Here is a 23,226-nt window from a genome sequence, read left to right as displayed (position 1 = left end):
CATTTAACCACGAATATGCGAGTTAAACTTCAGAACGATCCAGCAGCAGTCATATTTTCAAGACAATTAATTGAAGTTGGTAACGGCACTGTACCTACAAATCCAGAAACAGGAAAAATCAGCTTATCATCTGATTTATGCAACATCGTAGATTCAAAAGAGGAATTAGTAGACAAGGTATTCCAAAACATCAAAACAAAATTCAAAAATCATGCATGGTTGAGCGAAAGAGCCATTCTAGCGGCTAAAAATGTTGACGTACACGATATGAACAATAGTATTATAAACAGAATCGAAGGTGAAACAATGACATACAAATCTATTGATTCAGTAGTGCACCAAAATGAAGCAGTTAACTTTCCAACGGAATTTCTCAATTCACTCGATGTTCCAGGATTACCACCACATATTTTGAATTTGAAAATTGGTGTGCCAATTATATTGCTTCGAAATATCTGTCAGCCTAAATTATGTAATGGTACACGATTAGTAGTTAAAAAATTAATGGATAATCTTATTGAAGCAACAATTTTGATTGGACTTCATAAAGGTGAAGACGTATTACTTCCACGAATGCCACTTATTCCGACAGATATGGCGTTCGAGTTCAAACGACTTCAATTTCCAATACGCCTTGCGTTCGCTATGACCATCAATAAAGCACAAGGACAATCTTTGCAAGTGTGCGGTTTGAATTTAGAAAATGAATGCTTCTCTCATGGACAGTTATATGTCGGGTGCTCCAGAGTCGGTAAACTATCTGATCTATATGTTTATGCAAAAAATGGGAAAACAAGGAATGTAGTCCTTCCATTAGCTTTACAATAAAAATATTTAAGCTAAACACATTTTTATTTCTTCTATTACATTCCATAGCCATGCACAGTAAAATATTAAATTAAACAATGAATTAATATTAAACTGTGCCACAGCAAAGCGTGGCCGGGTTTAGCTAGTCTACTATATAAAAATAAGTCGGGTTTTCCTTCCTGACGATATAACTCCAGAACGCACGAACCGATTTCCACGGTTTTGCAGTCGTTGGAAAGGTCTCGGGCTCCGTGAGGTTTATAGCAAAGAAAATTCAGGAAAAATTCAGGACAAACCAACATTTTAAGTAGATGGCGCCGGTGCGTGATACATTGTTTGACAGCTACTCATTGTTCTCTGCTCAGTTAATTTCATGTGACAAACCGGTATTGTGTTCACTGTGAAATTGTGAAAAAAAAGAAAAAAAATAAGTTATTCGTTTCCTAACATTTCAATTGGAAACCATCAAATCAACTACTCATTGTTCTCTGCTCAGTTAATTTCATGTGACAAACCGGTATTGTGTTTACTGTGAAATTGTGAAAAAAAAGAAAAAAAATAAGTTATTCGTTTCCTAACATTTCAATTGGAAACCATCAAATCAACTACTCATTGTTCTCTGCTCAGTTAATTTCATGTGACAAACCGGTATTGTGTTTACTGTGAAATTGTGAAAAAAAAAGGAAAAAAAAATAAGTTATTCGTTTCCTAACATTTCAATTGGAAACCATCAAATCAATTACTCATTGTTCTCTGCTCAGTTAATTTCATGTGACAAACCGGTATTGTGTTTACTTTGAAATTGTGAAAAAAAAAGTTAAAAAAAACATATAACGTATATTGTGCAAATTTTTATTCAATTTCAACAGCAGGCATTTGTCTTTAAGGTCGTAAGTTGAACTGACTCACTCATCACGAGATCTCTAAAACTATACACCCGATTGACTTGAAATTTAGCATAGTTACTCATTTTGTGATGTAGACGCTCTCTAAGAACGGATTCTGCGGAAATCCGATCCCAAGGGGAGTTTCGGGGGCGTAATATATCAAAATTTCCAGTTTTTGGTAGGAAATCACCATGGCAACGGCTGTTGCTTTGTTGATGCTTCATTCGTCTCTATGGCAACGACTATTTCATTGTTAGTGCAGTCCTAATCACCGTTGAAATTTTGCGGGTACTTTAAATATCAAAAATTGCCCTTTTTTCAAGTATATATATTTTACAGACTTGAAACTTCACAGTAATGTTCGTTATGTTACGCATGATGACATTTTCCGAAAATTAGATCCCATGGGTGGTTAAATCCAGGCAACAGTGGGTACTTTGTCTGCATGAAAACAGGATTTTGCATTGTTCATGCCTTCTGCGTCTCCGTGGCAACGGGCATCGCGCGGCAGTGGCGTACCCACAAGGAAGGGCATGTATAATGAGCGGCGCAAGAGTGATCTGCCTGTAGACTGCCGTAGCGAAGTACGGGTACATCAGTTGTACGTTGCGTGCACGAGTCGGGAAACCATCGGTGCTATTCATTTTCTCTCCGGTACATTATACAGGATTGTAATAAATTTTCACTGAATTTTTTTTATTTACCATTACTGTAAATGGGAGATGTGGTTTAATTTTTTTCCATTGGTATAGCCGTGCGAAGCCGGGTCGGGCAGCTAGTAATAGATAAAACAAACTTAAATTTTGCGTGCAAACAATTAATAGAAATAAAATAATGAAAGGAATGGAGTGGTACAAATACAGATGGTAAAGTATAAATGCAATCAAACTAAAAAATACATATAAATACTCAGTATTAAAAATTAATATAATTACTTGTATAAATTTAATTCATTTAGTAAAATAAACGACATGAACTTTAGTTGATAATTGAAATAAATACATTTGCTGAAATTTTATTCTAATTTATTAATTTTATTTATTAAATAATGTGATAATTTATAATGCAAATAAATTATAAATTTGGGAACATAGCTTCACTTACATAAATACACTTAAAATACACCTGAAAAAGACAATTTCTATTATTAGATAATAATCACATTAAATAAATATTTTGATGATATGGACTAGCATTCATTATCAGTCACTAAAGTATAAGCTTTAAAATCATATATATATATAAATTTTTAATGTAGTTTTTTGTACGTATCTATTTTTTTCATCCTGTGAAAATTTCGTTGCATGGTGCGCGCGCATCTTAAAAATTTTATCATTTCTTTCATAACACGCCTCAATAAGTAAAACTTCAAAAAGTAGTCTGAACACCCACTTCCCATCAAGGAGATCGGAGTTCGATTCTCAGCGGGGTCAAACTCGGATTTTCGCAAGTGGGACGATGCCGTGGTCTGTGTCAGTTTCATTCAAGACATGTAGACCATCGTCTTTCTTGTAATATTACAAACTATTTCTTGTAGTATTACAAACTATTTTAGTATTACAACCTTTTCTTTGGAAACTGGTTTCCAAAGGAATCTTCTGTAAAAGTACAGAATTTTTTTTTCTGTGTGGAGACGATGAGCGAGGCCTCCATGAGACGTGGTTCAAACCTTGTAATTGCATTTCATGTGTTTTTTTTTTTTACTTCATCATTGCATTATATAAATACTATACCTTATGCAAAAATGTTATTTATAATGGTTTTTATTTCTCTAATTGCTGTAATATATTTAAAACATATTTCTGAAAGGAAAAAAAAAACTGTACGCACTGTACTCGCTTTCCATGAGACCTGGGATCGAATGTCGATACAGCTAGCTTGAATTTATGTCTTTACGTCGTAAATAGTTCCAGCACAAGAAGAGTAAGTAACTAAGGGTCACAATACAATGACAACATTAACACGACCAACTCTAATATGGCCGACGGAAAATCTTTCCATGCCAAGTGCGTCCATAAAATTTAAAGAATCTGAACCAAAATGTATGCATAATTATCCAATCCAGCTGTTCCCAAAAGGTGTTCCGCGGAACCCTGGGGATCCGCGGCAGGGTCACAGGGGTTCCGTGAGTCAGGACTAATGTCACATAAAGTAGGCACAGTTATTGCCAAATAACTTTCTTTGAAGGAGCTGGGGTTCCGCCAAAAAAAAGTCGATCATAGGGTTCCCTGGCCAAAAAAAAAAAAACTAGGAACCGCTGATTTAATTTATATTTAATATTATGCCACAAATTATGGTGCCATTTTGAAGTATTATATATTGCAATGAAAATATTCTTATTGGCATTTAACACCTCTGGAATAACATTCAATAGCAAAAGAAAAAAGAAAATAGAATTATCAACTTTAAATTTATCGTCATGAAAAACAATAGCCCTTTTATGACCTAGAGAAATCCACGTAATAAAAAAATAAATAAAAATCAACATGCGCACTTGAGAAAATACAATAAAACATATGACACTAACACTTTCTATATTTTCCATATATATTTTTAAAATTGAACACATTTTAATAATTTCAAATAAATTTATTTTGAAAATAAATTTCTATTAAATTAGATAGGCACACTTAATCAAAAGTTTTGTAATTGATTTGATTGTAATATTTCACTGTTTTTTTTCTCATGGTACCTTTTATTGTTTATATGATCTCAAGGTTCTATAAATTTTGAAGGAAAAGTTTATTTCTCGGTTAATTCCAAAGTATAATCACTTTATCTCGGTACATTACCATTGCTTTGACTGCGACTGGTAACCGATTAATTTCAAATAGTAGTATTATTAGTCTGCCAGTTTCAATCTAATTAAAATTTATATCACCGAAATAAAAAAGTTTTGAATAATTTAAATAAAATCATGTCACAGCCTTGCTTATGTGCTATAAAGTATTAAAAAATCAAATGGCTTCAGTTTAGTTACAGTCAGATCACCAAGCTTTGGTAGGTTGGTAGCTCTTATCTCACACCAAGATCAAACCACTGATCTTAAAACAAACACCAAAACTAAACACAGATGTCGTGAGACACAACTCTTATGTCAAACACACTTAGGCCCATTCGGCTACAGAAATATATAGTTTTCAGTCTGGAAGGTGGCTGCAAACCCACGCAATGGCATAATTATTTGGCCACGCAGATACACATCACTACATCTCCATGATAGATGAATAGACTCTTTTTTAATCTCCACTGTCTTTGAAATCGAAATTTTTTTCAGTAATGTAAAACAATTCAAATCATCAAACACCGCTACCGCGATTATAGTGAAGCATCCAAATGATTTATGTCTTATACCACGGCTCGAACCCAGAACCCCGAGATGACTTTGTTGTATTTTTATATTAGGTGGTCAACTTCATTATACATAAGTATTTAAGTATAAAATTTTCATATTATTATCTTATTTTACACCCTACTCACGTGAAGCAAACGGCTCAGGCTATGGACCTTGATAATATTTTTTGATTTAAATTTTATCTTTTCCTCAAGTGCAGCTTGTAATTTATAATATTGAAATAAAACTAGATAGCACGATGAATGATTCGTTCACCGTATTTAGTAAATATTTTGAAATATAAAAACGAACACTACAATGTTTATAAAAAAAAAGTCATGTTGTGGATTTTCTTTCATGGTATATTATATCTTAGTCAAAATACTACGTTTATTCCAAGAAAAAAGTCAAATATAATGGTTATATTGTGATGTGAAATAGCGGAAGCTTTAATCCTACGACCTGATTAACTGATTTATTAGCGGCTAAATTACACTATCCTTGCGCTGACTTGGTATGGTATAAATATTTCACACAGATCAGAAATGTTGAAAAAATCTGAAAGGGCAGCTGTGAGTCATTTCTAGAAAGCAAAAGTAACTAAGGAAATGAAATTCTTTACAATATTTTGTATGTAAATATCTTTTTCAATCATTTTTATGAATATTGAAAGTAAAACGATTAGTGGAGGTCACATATTGTTGCATTTGTAATAATTTATAGTTAACTTTGAGGTTTCTTAATTTGTGTTTCAAACTTAAGTAAAATTAACTGAAAATATAACAAAAAATATTGACACGAAAAGCTGTAAAAAATATTCTCCTTATTAGAGAATGTGTCTGTCAAGTTTGAATCAAAACAGGTAAAAAAGTTTAAATAAGACAATATCATTACTTTATATTCCAAAAAAAATTAAACCTTTAGAAGATTTAAAATGATGTTGGGTACTAAAATTTTGATAGTAAATATGGGTAGTAATGGCTCCTTACCCACAATATTAAACAAGTATGAACTACTACCTAAAGGAAGGAACGCATATTTTCTAAATTTTATAAAAAGAAAAAATACGATAATAATTTTTTATTTAAATTGCAAACTGTTTACACAATTTTCTTGCTAATCTTATTCAGATTTTTAAAATAAATCACCGTATTCTTGCGAGAGTGATTTTTTATTGATAAGTATTTTTCAAATATTTAAATCTGTACACAAACTCCACTATTTAATAAAAATATTGTTTGCAAAAATAATGTTTTCTACAGTAGAGAGGATTTTCAAGAACCATTTTGTAGAAATCCTCTACTTCTAAAGAAGTACTATAAAAATTTTAGCTAAGAATTGTTTAAATTAAAAATTATTAATAAACTAATTAATAATATATTGATTTAGAAGTATTGAATGTAAGTAATTTATACAAGAAGTTCACACCCAAATGTTGGCTGCATCCGAATGCTAGACTAATGTGCATCGTAGTGGACGCGGCCATATTTGCGTTGCTTCCAGATCCTAATAACGGATGCCGATGCATCCTTACAATCGAGATTTTTACGGACGCGACAGTCGCATCCACTGATGCTTTCCTATATCTATTAGCTTCGGAAACGTGTTTTATTTAGTTTTTATATAATATTACTTAATATTTTTGGCATTAAGATTAGTTTAAAACTTAATAGGCGGAAGTGCTAGCTCAAATAGAGACAAATAAAAACGTTAATAAAAATTACCGAAAGGGGAAATTAAACTTATAGGGTGATAAATGCTCATTATAAGTATTATCAATGTTTTGGGATTAATAACAAAATTTTTATTTTGTTCGTTATTTACGTTTTGCTAAATATTCGCATATGTCACGACTCACGACTCAAAATGGCTACGTGTACTTAAGTACGACCAACAGGTGGGTGCTGTCAGTAAAAGTAATCGGATATAATCCATCCCTTGGAAATGCGTCCTCTACATTGTGGCTGCATTTGCTTAAGGGATGTGTGTGCTTTGGACGCATCATTGTGTATTCGGATACAGCCATTGTTTAATCTTGATCTACAAGTAATCTTAAACTTTCGATGGGACCTGTACGTGAACCAAAACTAGTTTCACTGCTGGAAATAGTGAGTGAAGCTCAGCACTGTACTCACTTGCATCATGCTGGGAGGGACGCAAATAGTCCTGCCGAGATGAGACGGGCGTTGCTGCAGGTTCCTTGGAGCATCTCCCCAGCGGGACACGGATTTGCTGAGGGAATCACGGGCATGATCACTTATTTCAGCATTGGCATGGAAAAAATTCACTAGAAAACTACTCCCTGTTTGCTTTGAATTGTGTGCCACAATCTGAGTTAAATAGGCCAGGAGAACTATTTAGCACGTGGCCTACCTTCGTATGTTGTGAGTTTAATGCCACTGATATTTCATGGTTTAAAAATAAAGCTGTGTATACGGAAATATAATACAATCGGTGAGTTCTCTACACAATAGTTACATACGTAAACACTGATCACCATTAAATAATTTAAAAAAGAAGAATTTATATGGAAAGCTGTGCAAGATGAGAAAACGTTGATGGGAAACGTTCTCAGTTATTTGGAAACATTTGTGGTGTTAACTGTTGCGGAAGATGAGGCATTCAAAGTTATCGCAAAAAAAAAAAATTCAAAGAAGCAAAGCATGCACTTGATAGTCATGGACCCACAGAAAGTTTTTAACCCAGAACTTCCATAAAGTTATTTTAATAGAACAATTCATAGAGTCAGAAAGGATGGGAATCTAAAAACTTTATCTTGTTTCTGTCCAACAAATTTTACTGTACTTTCTTGCTGCATGGCATTTATTTTACGCCCAAAAATTTGCTCACTTGCATATCCAAAATTTGTAGATTTATAAAGCATGATTGGTCCAATTGAATACAATATTTTTACAACCTGTCCCGTTTTCACTGTCAGGCAGTTTTGGTCTAGCATATGGACAGATCAGACCCAAATGCGCATTATGAAGATGACTGGAGGAGTGACGAAAGGTCGGGGTATTACAGAGGGTGTGCTTACTCCCTGGACACTGGGAATGGTGTACCTCTAAAGTATGTACTATGGAGTTGATAAATACTGTGGCATATCATAAGCCAGCTCTGAAAAACACATAGACATGAGGTCTTCTCACATAGCTCGAGATACAAAAGATTCGGCTAAACTCTATGAAAGCTTTTTGTCAACACTACCCATTCAATAAAAATGATGCAATCATGTCCATATCCTCAGGAATTGTTGGAGGTGATGTTTTTAACTGTCATCTGTCTGAACACATCGGAGAAGAGGGATTAGAAAGCATTTTTGGCAATAACTTTCAAGATGTAAACTTTAAATGCAAGAAAAGTGTTATCACCCTGGCACACATCAGTAATCTCATGAAGATTAGGAGCAGTAAGCTAATTGTGGATTCCCTAATCCTATTACATAGTCTGTACATTGCCAAACAGTCTGATGAGGATTTGAGGGAATTTTTAAGTTTTGAGTTAGCTCCGTATTCCATGTCTTTATTATCAGAAGAGGGTATGCACAAGGGGGATAAAATCCTCATTTCATGAAGCATTCAAATCACTCACAGAAGAAAACATCACTGGTGGAATCTACATCAGGAGAAGTGGTTGAAGTGAGCAAATGTTTTCTGGTTCACTTGTGTGGAGGAGATCCTGCTACAACTTCTCTTTATGAACTTCGGTGTGAAATATTTGTAAAAGCTGCAGCAAGAACGAAATTCAACTTAGCGAGGCTGCCTTTAACCAATGATTAGGCTCAACTTCAAGCCATGCGAACATACCAAGCTTAGGCATTGCTCTGGGAATTCAAAGATCCTTTGAATTGGGGCTTGGTGAACATTCCAGGGAGCCTCTTTTCCCTTAAACCAAGAAGGAACCAGCTCCAGAATAAATTCTGAAAAGCATTTTCTGTATCTGCAAGGCGGGGTATTTAAATGCTGGTGGGTGTCGGAAAGCAGGACAAAAGTGCACAACCATCTGCAAACATTGTCATGGGTAAATGTGTGAAAACACGCTATCAAACAGTCCTATCCTCTGACACTGAGGATGGTGGCATTGCTGATAAGGCACTTAATTTGATTTCAGATGAAGATGCTGAAGTAAACATTGTAAACACTGGCCAAATTGTGAACATCACAAACGAACTTCAACTGGCCAGGTCTCTCTAAGTGCCCAAGAATATGAATAAATGAGTGACTGTTTTTCTTGTTTTTGTAGTTTTATTGTATGGCAAAAATAAAAGAAACACAGCTAAATAAAGCTTTTTGTTTGTTCCTGTTTTATGTACATCTACATATAAGATCGTTGCTAAACATATATTTTTTAAACCTCTGTACTTTGCGACCTGTTGGAAGTAGCAAAACTTTTAAATACTCGACAAGTTGCAAATTAATTTGAGACGGAGTTTATCTGTATATTTGGACGTTTAGAAGTTACCGGGAAACAACTGGGCTAAAAATTCAAATTTATTTTATTTTATTTTTTGCAAAATGTTACAATTTGTAGAGCTGTTTCTCCTAAAATATTCAAGGTAGAAAACTAAATTTGGTCTCAATTTAGTCTACTTTCAGAATGGAATATGTTAAACATTTTATCCGATGCACATTTTAGCAGACAATAAGCAAAAAATAAAAAACTTATAACTCAGTACACGTATTAGAAATGAAAGTTCTTTGGCAATTAAAACCTCGACTCGTAAGTATATCGTAAGGGGAAAAACGGCAGAGAGATAGAGAGAGAGAGAGAGAGAGAGAGAGAGAGAGAAATAAGACAATTTTTTAAATAAACATGAATTAATATTATTACTCACGTTAAAATAAGTTTAAACCCCGTTGTGTGTTCTCTGCCCAACTACACCCTTACTAGAAGTCAGCAAGTCTGTGTGGCGTCAGGCACAGGCGGGTCCCTACTGCCGCGACACGCCTATCCCTGCAGCATGGTAGGGTTAAACCTGAGCCGCACGCCACCACGTGGAGCCCGCTCAAGGAATCGAGGCCCGACAAGTTCTCTGCACCGTCCGCAACCTATTTTCCGTCCTTTTCGCGTCAGAAACGTTTCACAGTGCTGACTGGCAGCGGAGTGAGTGGTAAGTGTAGCCACTCACCACCAGGGGCGCTTGCGTCCCTGGTCACTAAATACAGTCCTGGACAAAAAGCAAAGCGTACCATGAGTCCAAGTGCCCCCCCCCCCCCTCCACCGTATGGTAGACTCTTTTCTACTCTGTCCAACTCTTCATCCAGACCATCCTCTGTCTCCTGTATTCTCCTACACTTAATGCATGCAAATTTGCACCCCGCATGACAGTGCCCAGGGGTTTCCCTGTGTCTTTACAGGTTTTGCCTGGGCCCAACCTATCTTAGTTATAGTCAAGATTTATGAGTGAGGGGAGTTAGTCATGGCATCAATGGCTGCCATGGCTGGCCAATCCCCTCCTAGCACACGATGCATGCGACCCTCTCCCTGCATGATTAATCCCAGCATGACTAGGCGTATAGGCTTCGGCCTGAGACGCATCTAGGTCCCTCCCCTAACTCGTACCCCTCCCAAATACACTTAGTTTTAGTTAGGATAAGAAAAAAAATAACGTTTCACAACAATGTTTCACGAAAACGTTGCATTAAATTTTGGTCTTGAAATTTTACTCCCATCTCGACCAAAGAAGTTTCACTTAAAAAATAATAATTGGAGTTTATAATATAAGATAATGGCTCTAGTGGAGAAAAAAAAATATGTTGGCAAAATGTAAGAAATCACTTACAAAACATCCCAGACATCATATAAAAAATTTAGCTCTACTGGGAATTTAGCATCCATTTACGGCTAGAGACAGAGAGAAAGATGGAGAAACAGTTAGAGAGAAAGAGAGAACTTACGCGCGCTTGGTCTCCGGACCGCCCGCTCCGGGCCGCAGAATGCCGGCCTTCTCCAGCTCCTGTATCTTCCAGATGTGCTCGTGTCGCTGGAAGCTCAGCTCCCACTCTTGCTTGCGCCGCTGCAGCACTTGCGCCTCCAGCTGGCTCTCTGCACACACGACAACACCCACTCACAATCATTGAATAATGTGGAGTGAACGTCCGTCCCAAAGTATAGTTGAAGTCACTCTGGTAAAAAACTGTAGCTGTATGAAGGCTAATAGTAGACGTGTGTTTAATAGCTTGCAAGGAACTCGGTATGAAGAAACATAATAATGACACAGTCACATTAACAACACATCCACAACGAATAAGCGTTAAACCTCATTAGAACAAAAAATATTGGATATCAATGTGAAAAATAAAGGGTGGTTTCGGAGGTAGGGGTAAGGGAAGGTCGTTCTCATTTTGACCTAAATTGTTAACAAGGCAAAGACTGCACACACCTACTCCCTTAACTTCTTACCTTCATGACCAAAATTGAATCAATGAATTATAACTGAACATCTCGTCCACATCAGTGGTTATTCTAAACAGTTTAACACGCAGACTGAACAAATATATGGAGCGTATAAGAAGCTATATAGAACATATTTCCCGTAGTCATTGACTACCGCGCCTATAAACACGTGACTCGTTCGCTTGACCAATCAGCATCAGGGGAAATGGTGGAATACATAATTTTTTTTTTTTACGTTAACTCAACCATAGCATCACAACTCAACCTGTACATTAAAAATGTTTTGAAACTCAAAAGAGTTTCACATTTTATCCCCAAAAAATATTCTTAACAAACAATGAACATAAAAAAATCATGGCTCACAAAGCATTTGGCAGGCTTTCGTGGGAATTGTCTAATAAGATAACAGGGCTTCTGAGTTTGAGCCGCGTTGCAATTGCACTTTTCGCTCTGCGTTGCAGCAGGCATATTCAGGATTGAGAATCACTTGAGATCTGGGAGGTGGGAGAGATCTGTATATTTTATACTTGCCAGAAGTCCTCTTCAGGTAACCAATCTTGTGAGGCCTCCTCCTACTGGTCTCCTCCTAGAGTACCAGTTAATCATAGGAGGGCCATCCTGTCATTGGCTTATGTTTTAGCGAATGTATTAAATGTGGAAAATATCTTAATGTGGGCTCAAAATTTACCATCATGAGTATAGGGGTTGAAAAAATAAGTTTTTCTTAGGTAGTGATGTTTATCTTGGCATGTTGCACAGAGGCCTTCTATGTTTACACAAAAAGATGCCGATCAGAGATATTGGGGTAGGAGCGGCCATCACCAGAGGTGCGTAAACCTTTTGCAGTTTTCCTGGAGTGATTTCGGAAAACTGCGGGTTAACCGAAATTGGAATGGTCAGACCGGAGTTCCAAACTAGGTACACAATGCCCGTTTATTGACTTCGGCTTGCTCATGTTATTCGAGTCATCAATCACCACCGGGCGCATTCCAAACTGGCACTGCAGCTTACTGAAGGTTTCCATGATGATCTTTGCAATATTACGGACAAACCACTGGAATATTAAATCAAGTCATGATAATTCAACTTCAGAGCTTGCTTTTGGTATGAGGTTTCTTTAGTTAGCAAATAATTTGATTCCATAGTCTTCTATTAATACTTGCACAGTATATTAATTTATGTTTGAGCTTAGCAAAGTATTTTAATTTGCCATATATATACATATACACACACACAGGGTGAGTCTGAATTTGATCAACAAACGTTGGCTGCAAATTCATCAAGACAAAATAAGTTGGAAACATAATTCTACCTATGGCATAAAGTGTTCCCAAACCTAGTATGTGTCTTCGAAGTTGGAGCTGAACAAAATTTTAATTTAAATAATACATAAATTCGGAATGTCCATAAAAGAATGCCCCAGTTATAAATTTTAATAGTACCAACTGTGTTTTAGTGTGTTGGTTCAAGGTCACAATCAAAGAACAACTCAAACAGCTCAAACAGTTTTAGACAAGCGCATGCGCGAGTACTGATTTGTTGTTTTCTCGCTTGCTGCACCACCTATGCAAAATGGCGACTCCTAAGCATAAAGCATTTTGTGTTATGCAATTTGCTAAGATTGAATCTGTAATTTCATATCAAAATGCGTTTCGTTTAAAGTTTAACTACGATATCTCATGCAGCAAAAACATCCGCCGATGATATAGGCAATTCGAAACGACAGTATGTGTTTGAAAAGGGAAAAGCACGGGATGAATAAAAGTGTTTGTACAGTATGTTGACCATTTCAGAACATCTTACCTGCATATTCCTAGGAAATCTGTTCGGGAAGCAAGTCTTCAGTTGCCAAAGAGGACCGTGTGGTGGAAGGTTTTAAGAATATGTTTACACATGCATCCATACCGGTTACAGTTGCTACATATGTTAAAGCTAGATGACTATTGTGTATGTTGTAACTTTGCACCTCAAGTGTTTGAAGATGACTTTCTTGATCGTGTAGTGTTCAGCGATGAGACAACTTTGCATCTAAATGGGAAGGTAAATACGAATAATAGTAGTATAGGAAAGTATTTCCTGTGCCTGGCTTCTGGCTGAGGATTAAAGATTGTCGACGCCATCTTGGATTGTAATCTCACGGCAGACATCTTGGTTGACCTTGATCCAGGCGGCCATCTTGAATCCGCCTTCTTGTATCTACAATTTGGTTTTCTAGAACTTTCTGCCATTCTAATTTATGCCATTTTTTTATAACTTTCCGCCATTTTGAATCCCACATTTTGTTTTCGAGAATTTTCCGACATTTTGAATTAGACATCACCATTGCAATTTTCGTTACAACCGCCATAATGAAAATTCGTAATTTTTATGCTAGGTAATAAAAAAATTATAAAAAATTTTTTTAATTTTTTTTATAATATATAAGTTAAAACACCGTTGCATTTTTTGTTATGGCTGCCATCTTGAAATTCTCTAATTAGTATCCAAAACATTCGAAAATTATTTTAAAAATTATAAAAATTAATTAATACAATTTTAATAAAATATAATTTAAAAGACCCACTTACTTCATAAAGTCCTCGGTTCGAACCCGATAAGGGCAAAAATAATAAAAGGCGACCATTCCTTCCTCCACGGAAGCCACCGGAAAACTGACATCCCGTCACTAATGCCAAAGAAGGTAAATATCGCCAGCTGATATGATGTCACGTCCGCCATCCTGCTTTCAATTAATTATTACACAGACCGAACCTAACCTAACCTAGCGTTTTACTTCGATAAAATTCGGAACTGTTCGGGATGTGGTTTTTGACTTTCCTATAATAATAGTTCTTTATTTTTTTTCCGGTGGTGTAGGTTAGGTTAGCGTTATTTTAAATACTCTATAACCATTAAATATATATATATATATATCCTTGCAATATGGTGTTTCTTCCCGAGAGATTGGCAAACTTCGGAGAACTTAGGAACTGTTCGGGTGTGGCTCTCATCCCTGTGAACTGTAGGCTTCCCTGGCATTGAGTGTCAACACCAGGAGGAGGCCACGTCTGCGTGATTACAGGGTGAGTGAGTGAGTGAATCTGTTTGTTTTTTCTTCACCAGCTAATTGTTGCGCCATTTCGGTTGGATGCCCAAAACATTGGTTTGCATTGAAGAAACCGTTTTTAAATTACCTTTCTTTGGAGATTGTAACCCACCAGACGTTATCAAGCAATGTTTTGGCCGGAACAGTATGGTGATGGCGGGGTTAGAAAGTGACTTCAACCACGACACAGTTCCTAACTCAATGGTCCACACTGACTAGTACTTATTTCCTCCGTGGGCACAGACCTCTGACCACCAGCATGCGGTCCTGCTGCGACAGCTTGATGTCCTCGAGGTTGATGCGGTCCAGGACCATGAGCGGGCTGGGGGCGCCTGGCGGGGGCCTGGAGGCAGGTTCTCCCCCGGAGTCCAGCAGCAGGAGGCGCGTGGCCTCGCACGTCTGCTCGTGCAGCCGCGCCAGCTCCGGCAGCGACAGCCCCTGCAAGGCGCCGCCGCGGGACAAGGAGGGAGTTTATGCGAGCGCGGCTCTTACAGTGGGAACTGAAACCATGCTCCGTGCGCCACTTGGCGCTATCTGTTGTGTGGACCCATGACTACTAGCAAAACAAAAAAAATCTCGGGCTAAAGGAAAATATCGTAACAGGACAATATGGTAAACTCTAACCAATTAGCATTGGCAAAGCGCGAGACAATTTACTCAGTATTTTATATTTCACGCCACTATATGACACTACTGTAAACTAGTTTCACGCACTTAAAAACACGTGGGTACACTCCACACCGCCAAGATCGCTGTCATCACTTGTCTCGCATATTTCTTACCAGTTTCCCATATTGTCCCTATTACAGACAATATTCGTTAGAGGTTCAAATCCAAAGTTGATGACAAGATTTTTTTTTTTTTGCAGATATCCCCGAGAGCCACCACTATGAATTAGTGGACCCCTAGGCTCTTTTACAATTTGCTTTCGTGTGCCTGGTCAAAGATCGTACCTTCTAAATTGTGCGAAAAACACTTAATACTGTTTTGTAATAAAAAATAATGTTCTATATAAATGAGTAGTCTCCTCCTTTTTGGGAAAGTATTTTCTGAGGTAGACTACTTTTTAGACTTTATGTTGGCCTGCCCCATTTAATTTCTTATGCTTCTTTTTCTTCTTTCAGTTTTTTCTTTAGCTTAATTTCTTCTTTGTCTTCCAGCAATTTTTACTGGGCGTAGAAGTCAAAATATCAACATTTTCTCTTCTCCTTTCTCTTGAAATGATCTTCCTCTTCATATCACTGACAACCAGGGAGATATTCTCAATGGCACTGCAGAAGGCCTTGGATGTGGAGGGAACAGCCTTGTCAGCAAAATGTGTCCCATTGTGGTAAGGTCACTTGCATTTTGGAAGTTGCAGACGTTGCAGCACTAGTCTCTGCTAGAGATTGGCCATATTCATAACACTGGCCTACTCTTGTTTCTAGTTCTGTCACTGGACCTACACTGATGTTCGTAGCTGAAAGAAAATCCAGCTTAGTGAAAATATTTGCATTCACTGGGTAGATCCCTGTACATTGGAAACCTGAATTTGCTAGATCCATTCTGCACATTTCAAAGAAAGCATTTCCTACCAATCCACAGATATCTTGTTCAGTGATTTGTATCTCTTGTCCCCCGTACTCGGCCATCCAGGTATCACATTCTGCATTAAATGGATTTTTGAAAGGTTTCATGACTGCTGTATCCAAAGGCTGGTGTGTGGAATGAGGTGGTAAACTTAACATGTGAATATTATGTTCCTTGTCATACATAATGACTTGCAGATTTTTATGATTGCTATATACATCCAATAATAATAGAACTGGACTCTCTTCTGATGGATGGACTTTTTAAACAAATTATTTCAACCATTTCAGAAATCCTGATACTGAGATCCAACTGGTTTTTTGATCTTCAAATGTGCTTCCATCTGGTGCATCTTTTGTCAAAATTGTGTTCACTCGAATCCTGGGAAACACAAATATAGGAAGGGGGGGGATAAACAGATCCCCTGCAGCACTGATACAAAACATCACAGTTATGTTCCTCCCACGTTCACCTGATGTGAGTTTGCGAACTTGTTTTTTCCCTTTAAGAGATAATACTTTAAGAATGTACAATATTGACATCAGTTTCGTCGTAGTTAAAAGTTCTGCTGGAGGAAACGAATGCGTTCTTGTCAGCTCCTCTAAATTGGAAAAAAAATTGTAAACATGATTCTTGTTAAAACCATGAGCTCTCTGTAGGCTTGCGAATTGAGCACTGCGTAGGGAAAATTTTGGATGGCGTTTTATGAATCCACGATTAAATTTATATCCTGCAGTCTTTATCTTTTTTTAAACTGATGTATCAATTTCAGGTGCTCAGCTAGATCGTATGCCAAGGTTAACAGTTCTTTTTTATTTACTCGTAAGAAACAATTGTCAAAATGTTATAGGTGTTCAACGATATCACTTTCTAAACTGTCATTAAATGTTTTTTTTTTTAAATCTACCCATTGAAGATGAAAGGTTAACAGATTTATTTTGTTTAATTGCACACAAACACTCCCATAAAGTGCTCTTATGTACGAAAAAATGTCCGGCTGCTTCTCTAATACTCAAATTTCCCGCCAAAACACCATCTAAAGCTTTTTTTTACATTTTATCTTCGTCTTATTTACCTTTTTTGGCTGCAGCCATCGATTCAAAATATCCCTGAAAACAAATAACACTTATAAATCTTTTCACGATATTTTATTTCTGTCCGGTACTGGGGCCACGAGATGGTTTACAAAACATTGCAAACAACTATAACCCTAAGCAAAATTATCTCAGTGTAAACACCGCATTTTAATCTCTGAACATGTGGACTCTTAAGTAAAATAATATTATCAAATTAGTGTATCGTAATCGGTCCTCGATAAATGTACAAAGTTTGAATGAAATCTGGCCGTTTAAAGTGGGTCAAAATCGCACCCAAAGGAGTCGGTTACAAACATACAAACATACAGGTGTAGCTAATATAAAGCGTGTAATATAATAAACAGACTTAACTCGCCTAAATAAGGTAAAAAAAACTGGTTCAAAAGTTAACCATATAGCTCCAAAAACATGAACTCCGCACTTTCCGACGAATAATTAAACTACAGCAAGGACTACAAGCAAGTGGCGCGATCTACACTATTATTGCTTTGTGTAACTCTAACTGCCCGTGACTGTCAAGTGCTACTACCTAGCGGACAAACTTGTAACCCTCTACGGTCCGGTACTGGGGCAAGTTCCCCATCTATGTTGGTAATATATTACGAAAGCTAACATCTAGCGGGTGGGCCCAAAACCACTTTAAGAACTATGTCTCATGTCAGTCTCGGCAATTAGAGTTTCTCCCCCGTGCTCACCGCAGGGCTCACTCAGTGGCGTCAGCAAGGATGTTGAATTTTTCATTTGCTCGTCGTTGTGCTGTCACAAATATCTCCAACAGATATCCGCTAAGAGCAATATAATTGGTGTAAATGGTCGCGCAAGTGAAAATTGAAACGGACACACTAACGTAATTTTACATCCACTATATTGTACCCAGTGAATATAATTACGTTGAAATAATAAATGCAGGGGGGTATCATCTTAATATTTCAGTTTTATATCTGAAATAATATTAATGACAAGATAATGAAACATTCAACATGTCGTTTGAGACCGAGCATTTAAAAGCCCTTCAGTGTAGAGACAATTAAAACTGTGAAACGAGACCGATAAAAGCAATAATAACGCAAAAAAAGTATGATTCAAAGTATCGGCATGGTTATCCCTGGGGGGGGGGGGGGGGGGGGGAAGGCCCCTCACTGAGGGAGCAAGCTTGCACTTGCAAAATCTTGACTGGGAAACTGGATTGATAAACGTAAACATCAAAACTATGTTTTATGGAAAAAAAACTGTATATGCATCATTGTATTGCCGGTGTATTGTCCAGATTATCATTTTAGTATAATAGATATGTTCCTCTGACTGTCACTGTGTTGTCAAAGGTTGTTTCTCTGTATTTCCTGTTTTTGTTGCATCTGTCTCGTTATCAGCCCTTTGCGTTCGTCTGAGTTGTGATATTTTTCTAATTCCTTCCAAGTGATTGTGTTTGCTGCCTTTACATTAAACCTTCATCATCGTCTGATTTAGACTTGTTTTTTTTTTTTTGTATGTTTGTGTATTCGTCTTTATTTGTCCGTTCTTCTGGTTTCCTCCGTGACATTAGTGCCAACTAGCAATGGCATATATACAAAATAATGATTTAAACCAGTCTTCTCGATCGCAAGAATCATTCAAAGAACGTACAGGATGTTTCACGAAAGCTCAAGTCTTTAAACTTGCCAATCAAACGTGGCTTGCGATAGTAACGTTTTCGATGAATTGGTAACCCTCCAACATTATTCATTATTGGACTAAACATATTGGAAGGTATCGGAAGCAAGCGTATAGCACACTGATTTGTTATTTGTAAATGGAACAGGTATGTTAATGTAAAATTACAGATATTTTTAAATTTGTACAATTACATTGAAACAACTGTATCACTACAAAATAGTGTTCATAGTAATACTGGGTTCGGATTCTTACCCGGGTATATACGCCGTGTTGTCCCAGAACCTCCAAAATTTAAAGTTGTTTGTAAAATTTAACCTGAATATATTTACAGTATTAACTGCATGATAAAACAAACAAAAAGTATTTTACATTTGATTATGTGTTCTTGTCTTGAATGAAACATTAATTAAAATTTAAAATTATGGGACAGTTCTAAAAAAAAGAAAGTATTTCATACTTGCACAAAAAAAGGGGAGGGGGGGGGCAATGTATCGTAAAAAGTTACAGTATCATGTCCGTTCTTTGGCAAGTGGTCCCCAAAGTAACACATATTTTTAACATATATTCACTGGGTACAACATCGTGGATGTAAAACGTCGCTAGAGTTTTGTTAATTATTTTCACTTGCGCGACTTTTTCCACCAATAATTATAATATCACTCTTAGTGAATACCTATATGTTGGAGATATTTTTGTGTGAGAACAACAAGTGCAAGAGGAAGTATCGCGTTAAATTATTTTATTTTATTTTAAGATCATAAATGATAGTGACAGTAGTGTGACAGTCGCCGCGCTCACCTGGAATCCTAGCTCGAGCAGTTTGCGGAGCAGGTCCTCGGAAGCTCGGCACCGGGCGATCTGGCGCGTCTCTGGGGCTGCTAGCGCCGGGTCTGCGGGGGGCAAGCAACACACCCTCGCCTCAGCCGAGGCTTTGAATATATATTACTGTATAGAAGTCGCGAGTGGATAGGATTTACTCTACGTTTTTCAGAAGCGTATGATGAGCAGCTTGGGAACTTCACCGCTGCAGGGCGCTGCCGTAACGCCCTGTATCGTCTTAGTTGTTATTTACACGTTAGAGTGCAGCACTGTCGCCCGCTGTCATTCCCCGCACCCCCCACCTATCATTCACTGCAGCTCGAGGACGTTCTACAGAAGGGGGAAGGGGTGTTTGAAGAGTTCGACACTTGTCCGCTAGGGACCACCACAAGTGGATGCCCTAGAGATGGTGGCGATTGCGGCGGTGAATTAACCAACTACCTCAAAACCGTATTAGAAATTTTAACCTGGGCTGGCGACTTCTATACAGTATATATATTCAAAGGCCGAGGGGACGCCCGCCTGGTCTCGCTGGAGCCCCCGAGCAGCCAGGCCGAGCACTTCTCGTCGCGCGCTGAAAACCTTTTCACAGACGAGAGAGCCAAACGCCCGATCGTGCATCTTCGGGGTTTCTTTTTTTTTTTTTTTTTGTCCATTGTAAACGTGTTGATAAAAGGATGCTAATGGTCAATTAGGTCAGGTTAGCTATATTATAAATACTTCAAAACATTTGTGGACGGTTGATTTGGTTAGGATAGTTACATTAAAGATACGGAAAAAAAAGAAAAGCGAGCATGAACTTCGGGGAACTTCGGGTTTTGGCTCTCTCGTCTGTGAAAAGATGGCTTCCCGTCGCGCACAGGGCAACTATGAGATTCCAGTGGTAAATCATACAATCGCAACTTCAAAATAAAAAAAATGTCAAAAAATTAAATGCCATTATCAAACATGGTGTCGAAGATATTTTACTTGTTGGTTCTCTAAAGCATTACGAACGCGGTGCTGTATTTCAAATATTTTTCAAAACTAAATTTTTTTTAGTCCATTAGATACATTATATGTATTTGAATACACGCGTTTTCCCAAAAACAAACCTTAACCTTACTGAGCTAATTCAACATTTAAGATTTAACAGTAAATATTTCATAACGAAATTATTTTATTCAACATAGCATTGAATATATGTAGGCTAACTAAATATTGTGTGTTTACAGTATGACAAACGCTGAGCTATCTCTACATTTCAATTTGAACTAAGGATTGTCAAAAATTAATGCGTATTGTTTTAAGTTGTCATTATTTATTTTAATGAATTTAAATTATATCATAAAATTTTAAAGGATATTTTTACTATAATTACGTTTAACTTGACACACCAATACGCTTAGTACATCCCCGATTTTAGCGAAAGTTAATATATACAGATGACTCATACGGATCCGCCATCTTTTCGAAACACAGATGGTAGCACCGTATTTAGGGTGTTACAGCATTGTTCATTAATCAAACCAAAGCAGACAGAAAGTTAACCACGCTAAATGCTACCATTTTTGTTACAGCACTGCGCTCTGGTTTCCCTTTTTGTTACTTTGAGGCAGTGTAGGTAAATCAGAGTAAGTATATAAATAATACAATTAACATTATACACATTAGATTTCCGCTCCTCTCACGAAATTACTCCTACGAAATGCCGTATAGCGTGAACTAAGATGTTTATAAATTAAATAAATAAATGTTTGAAACCAAGTTGTATGGGTCAAACGTCTTGCAAAATGTCAGCGCATGTGTGAGAATTAATTGTGAGGGGTGAATGGGCTGATAAAGGAAGGGGGAGGATTAGAATTCGTATTGGTAGGGTGGGAACAAGGAGGTTGAAAAATATCTCCTTGTCAGTGGGATTTTTCTTCAAGCGCTGATACCCGTGGGTAAGTCATTGCGGTGATCGATGTTTTTGGAACATTTGCTGTATAACCGGGCCGTGCCAAGTAGGCAATGTTTGGTTCCGCACGGATCTGCCTACTATTGGGATCCGCCGGTCCGTTCCGAGCTACTCGTTTCCATAGAAGTGTGGAGCCCGGCTCTCACGTCCGGCACTTGTACGTCAGGTTTACGCACGGGCAGTTTCTTTGTGCGATCGACTATACTTTCCCTCGAAACCAATTGCAGATGAGTTACGGGTAGTGGTGGCCCTAGACATTGTGGGGCCATTTATTATTTGTGAGACCCTTATATTTTGAAGAGGAGTCTTACCCGTGTCTGGTTGTGGAAACGAATTAGTCAGTCCATGGAATTTCCTGTGCTATGTTTATTTTTTATTTTTTTGGAGATCGGCTGTGTGTTTCATTTTCATCTTTTTTTGTTCGCTATTTAAGTACAATATTGAAATACAATGTAACCAGTAATGACATATGTCCAAATAACTACTTAAATCGATCATCCCATTACGAAAACAATAAAGACATTTTGATATTTTTTCCTGGAAATTACGTTTGGGTAAGTTTTATAAAAATTGTAGTATTATATGATTCGATAAAATATTTTGAAAGATTTTACAACACGAAATCTTGAAAACTCGTTTCAAATCGAAATGTCTTGACCAGCCCTTTAAATCACATGCTAGTGACGATTTTTTTTCCCCATCATGGGGGATAAATCTCCACCATATATTTGCTATAATTATTATCCTGAACTATTTACCCCAATTTTTTTGGTATGTCAGGCATAAATTATATCTTCCAGACCTTCTATATCTTGTTGCAAACAAATATTTACTATCAGGCTCGAGCCTGTGAGCGCCGTGAGGGAATAACTTATTATTTCACGCGGGTGACAACTATCATGATAGTCACACGAGTCCTCAAGTGCTGACTTTAAACAGTAGCTAAAGCTAAGTCCTATGCCATGTCGAACCACAGGATTTAGCGCAGAAGTTTTATTGCAAGCGGTATATTTGGAATTGTAAGATGTGAGGCCTAAACTCCATTAATGCCCGTATATATCTAGTTCCTTAGTAATCTAGACAAACAAGGGAAAATAAAAACTTATAGTTTAAAAAAAAAATTAACAAAACCCCGCTCTTATCGTTGAATGAACTGAAAATTAAAAAAATAAAATTTAAATTTAATTTTTTTGTCCAACAGCCAAATAATGTACCACAACTTTGTATAACTAAAAACGTAGGGTGCTCGATATCATTTGTCTTACATTTTCTATCAGTAATTACAATATGATTTGTAATATATTTTCTATCACTAATTTTAGGATATAGTCAATACAAAAATTTTAGGATATAGTCATTTCGAAAATTTTAGGATACAGCCATGCTTCGAGAGCCCAAATCTGTAGGATTAGCAAGGAGAGGGGAGCGGGGCCAGGGAAATTTACAGGGGGGGGGGGGGGGAAACGCCCCCTAGAATTTTTGCACGTGGTTTAACCGACACGTGATATCTGGATTCGGTGCCCATATGCTGTACACTGCCCATATTTTGGCGTACATGCATGCAAAAAGAGGGAAACTTTAAAATATACAGAAAGTTTTCCATAAGACATAGTTTTGACATAAAACACGCTATC

The 23,226-nt window shown here is 37.2% G+C and overlaps 1 protein-coding gene across 1 annotated transcript in view; it reads right to left on the bottom strand.

Annotated features, from left to right (window-relative positions):
* The window catches only part of LOC134528437 (extracellular matrix-binding protein ebh-like), a 103,125-nt gene that overhangs the window by 1,654 nt on the left and 78,245 nt on the right, over positions 1–23,226 (bottom strand). The window contains exons 10-13 of the mRNA XM_063362083.1: positions 19,633–19,724; positions 14,761–14,953; positions 10,932–11,079; positions 7,167–7,263 (exon numbers count right to left, since the gene is read on the bottom strand). Of these exons, the coding sequence (XP_063218153.1) occupies positions 7,167–7,263; positions 10,932–11,079; positions 14,761–14,953; positions 19,633–19,724 (530 nt within the window). The remainder of the gene's footprint in view (positions 1–7,166; positions 7,264–10,931; positions 11,080–14,760; positions 14,954–19,632; positions 19,725–23,226) is intronic.

This window comes from Bacillus rossius, chromosome 1 (genome assembly GCF_032445375.1).
Source record: "Bacillus rossius redtenbacheri isolate Brsri chromosome 1, Brsri_v3, whole genome shotgun sequence".
Taxonomy (NCBI): Eukaryota; Metazoa; Arthropoda; class Insecta; order Phasmatodea; family Bacillidae; genus Bacillus; species Bacillus rossius.
The sequence above is the reverse complement of the archived record's forward strand: the minus strand, read 5'-3'. Positions and strand labels throughout refer to the sequence as shown.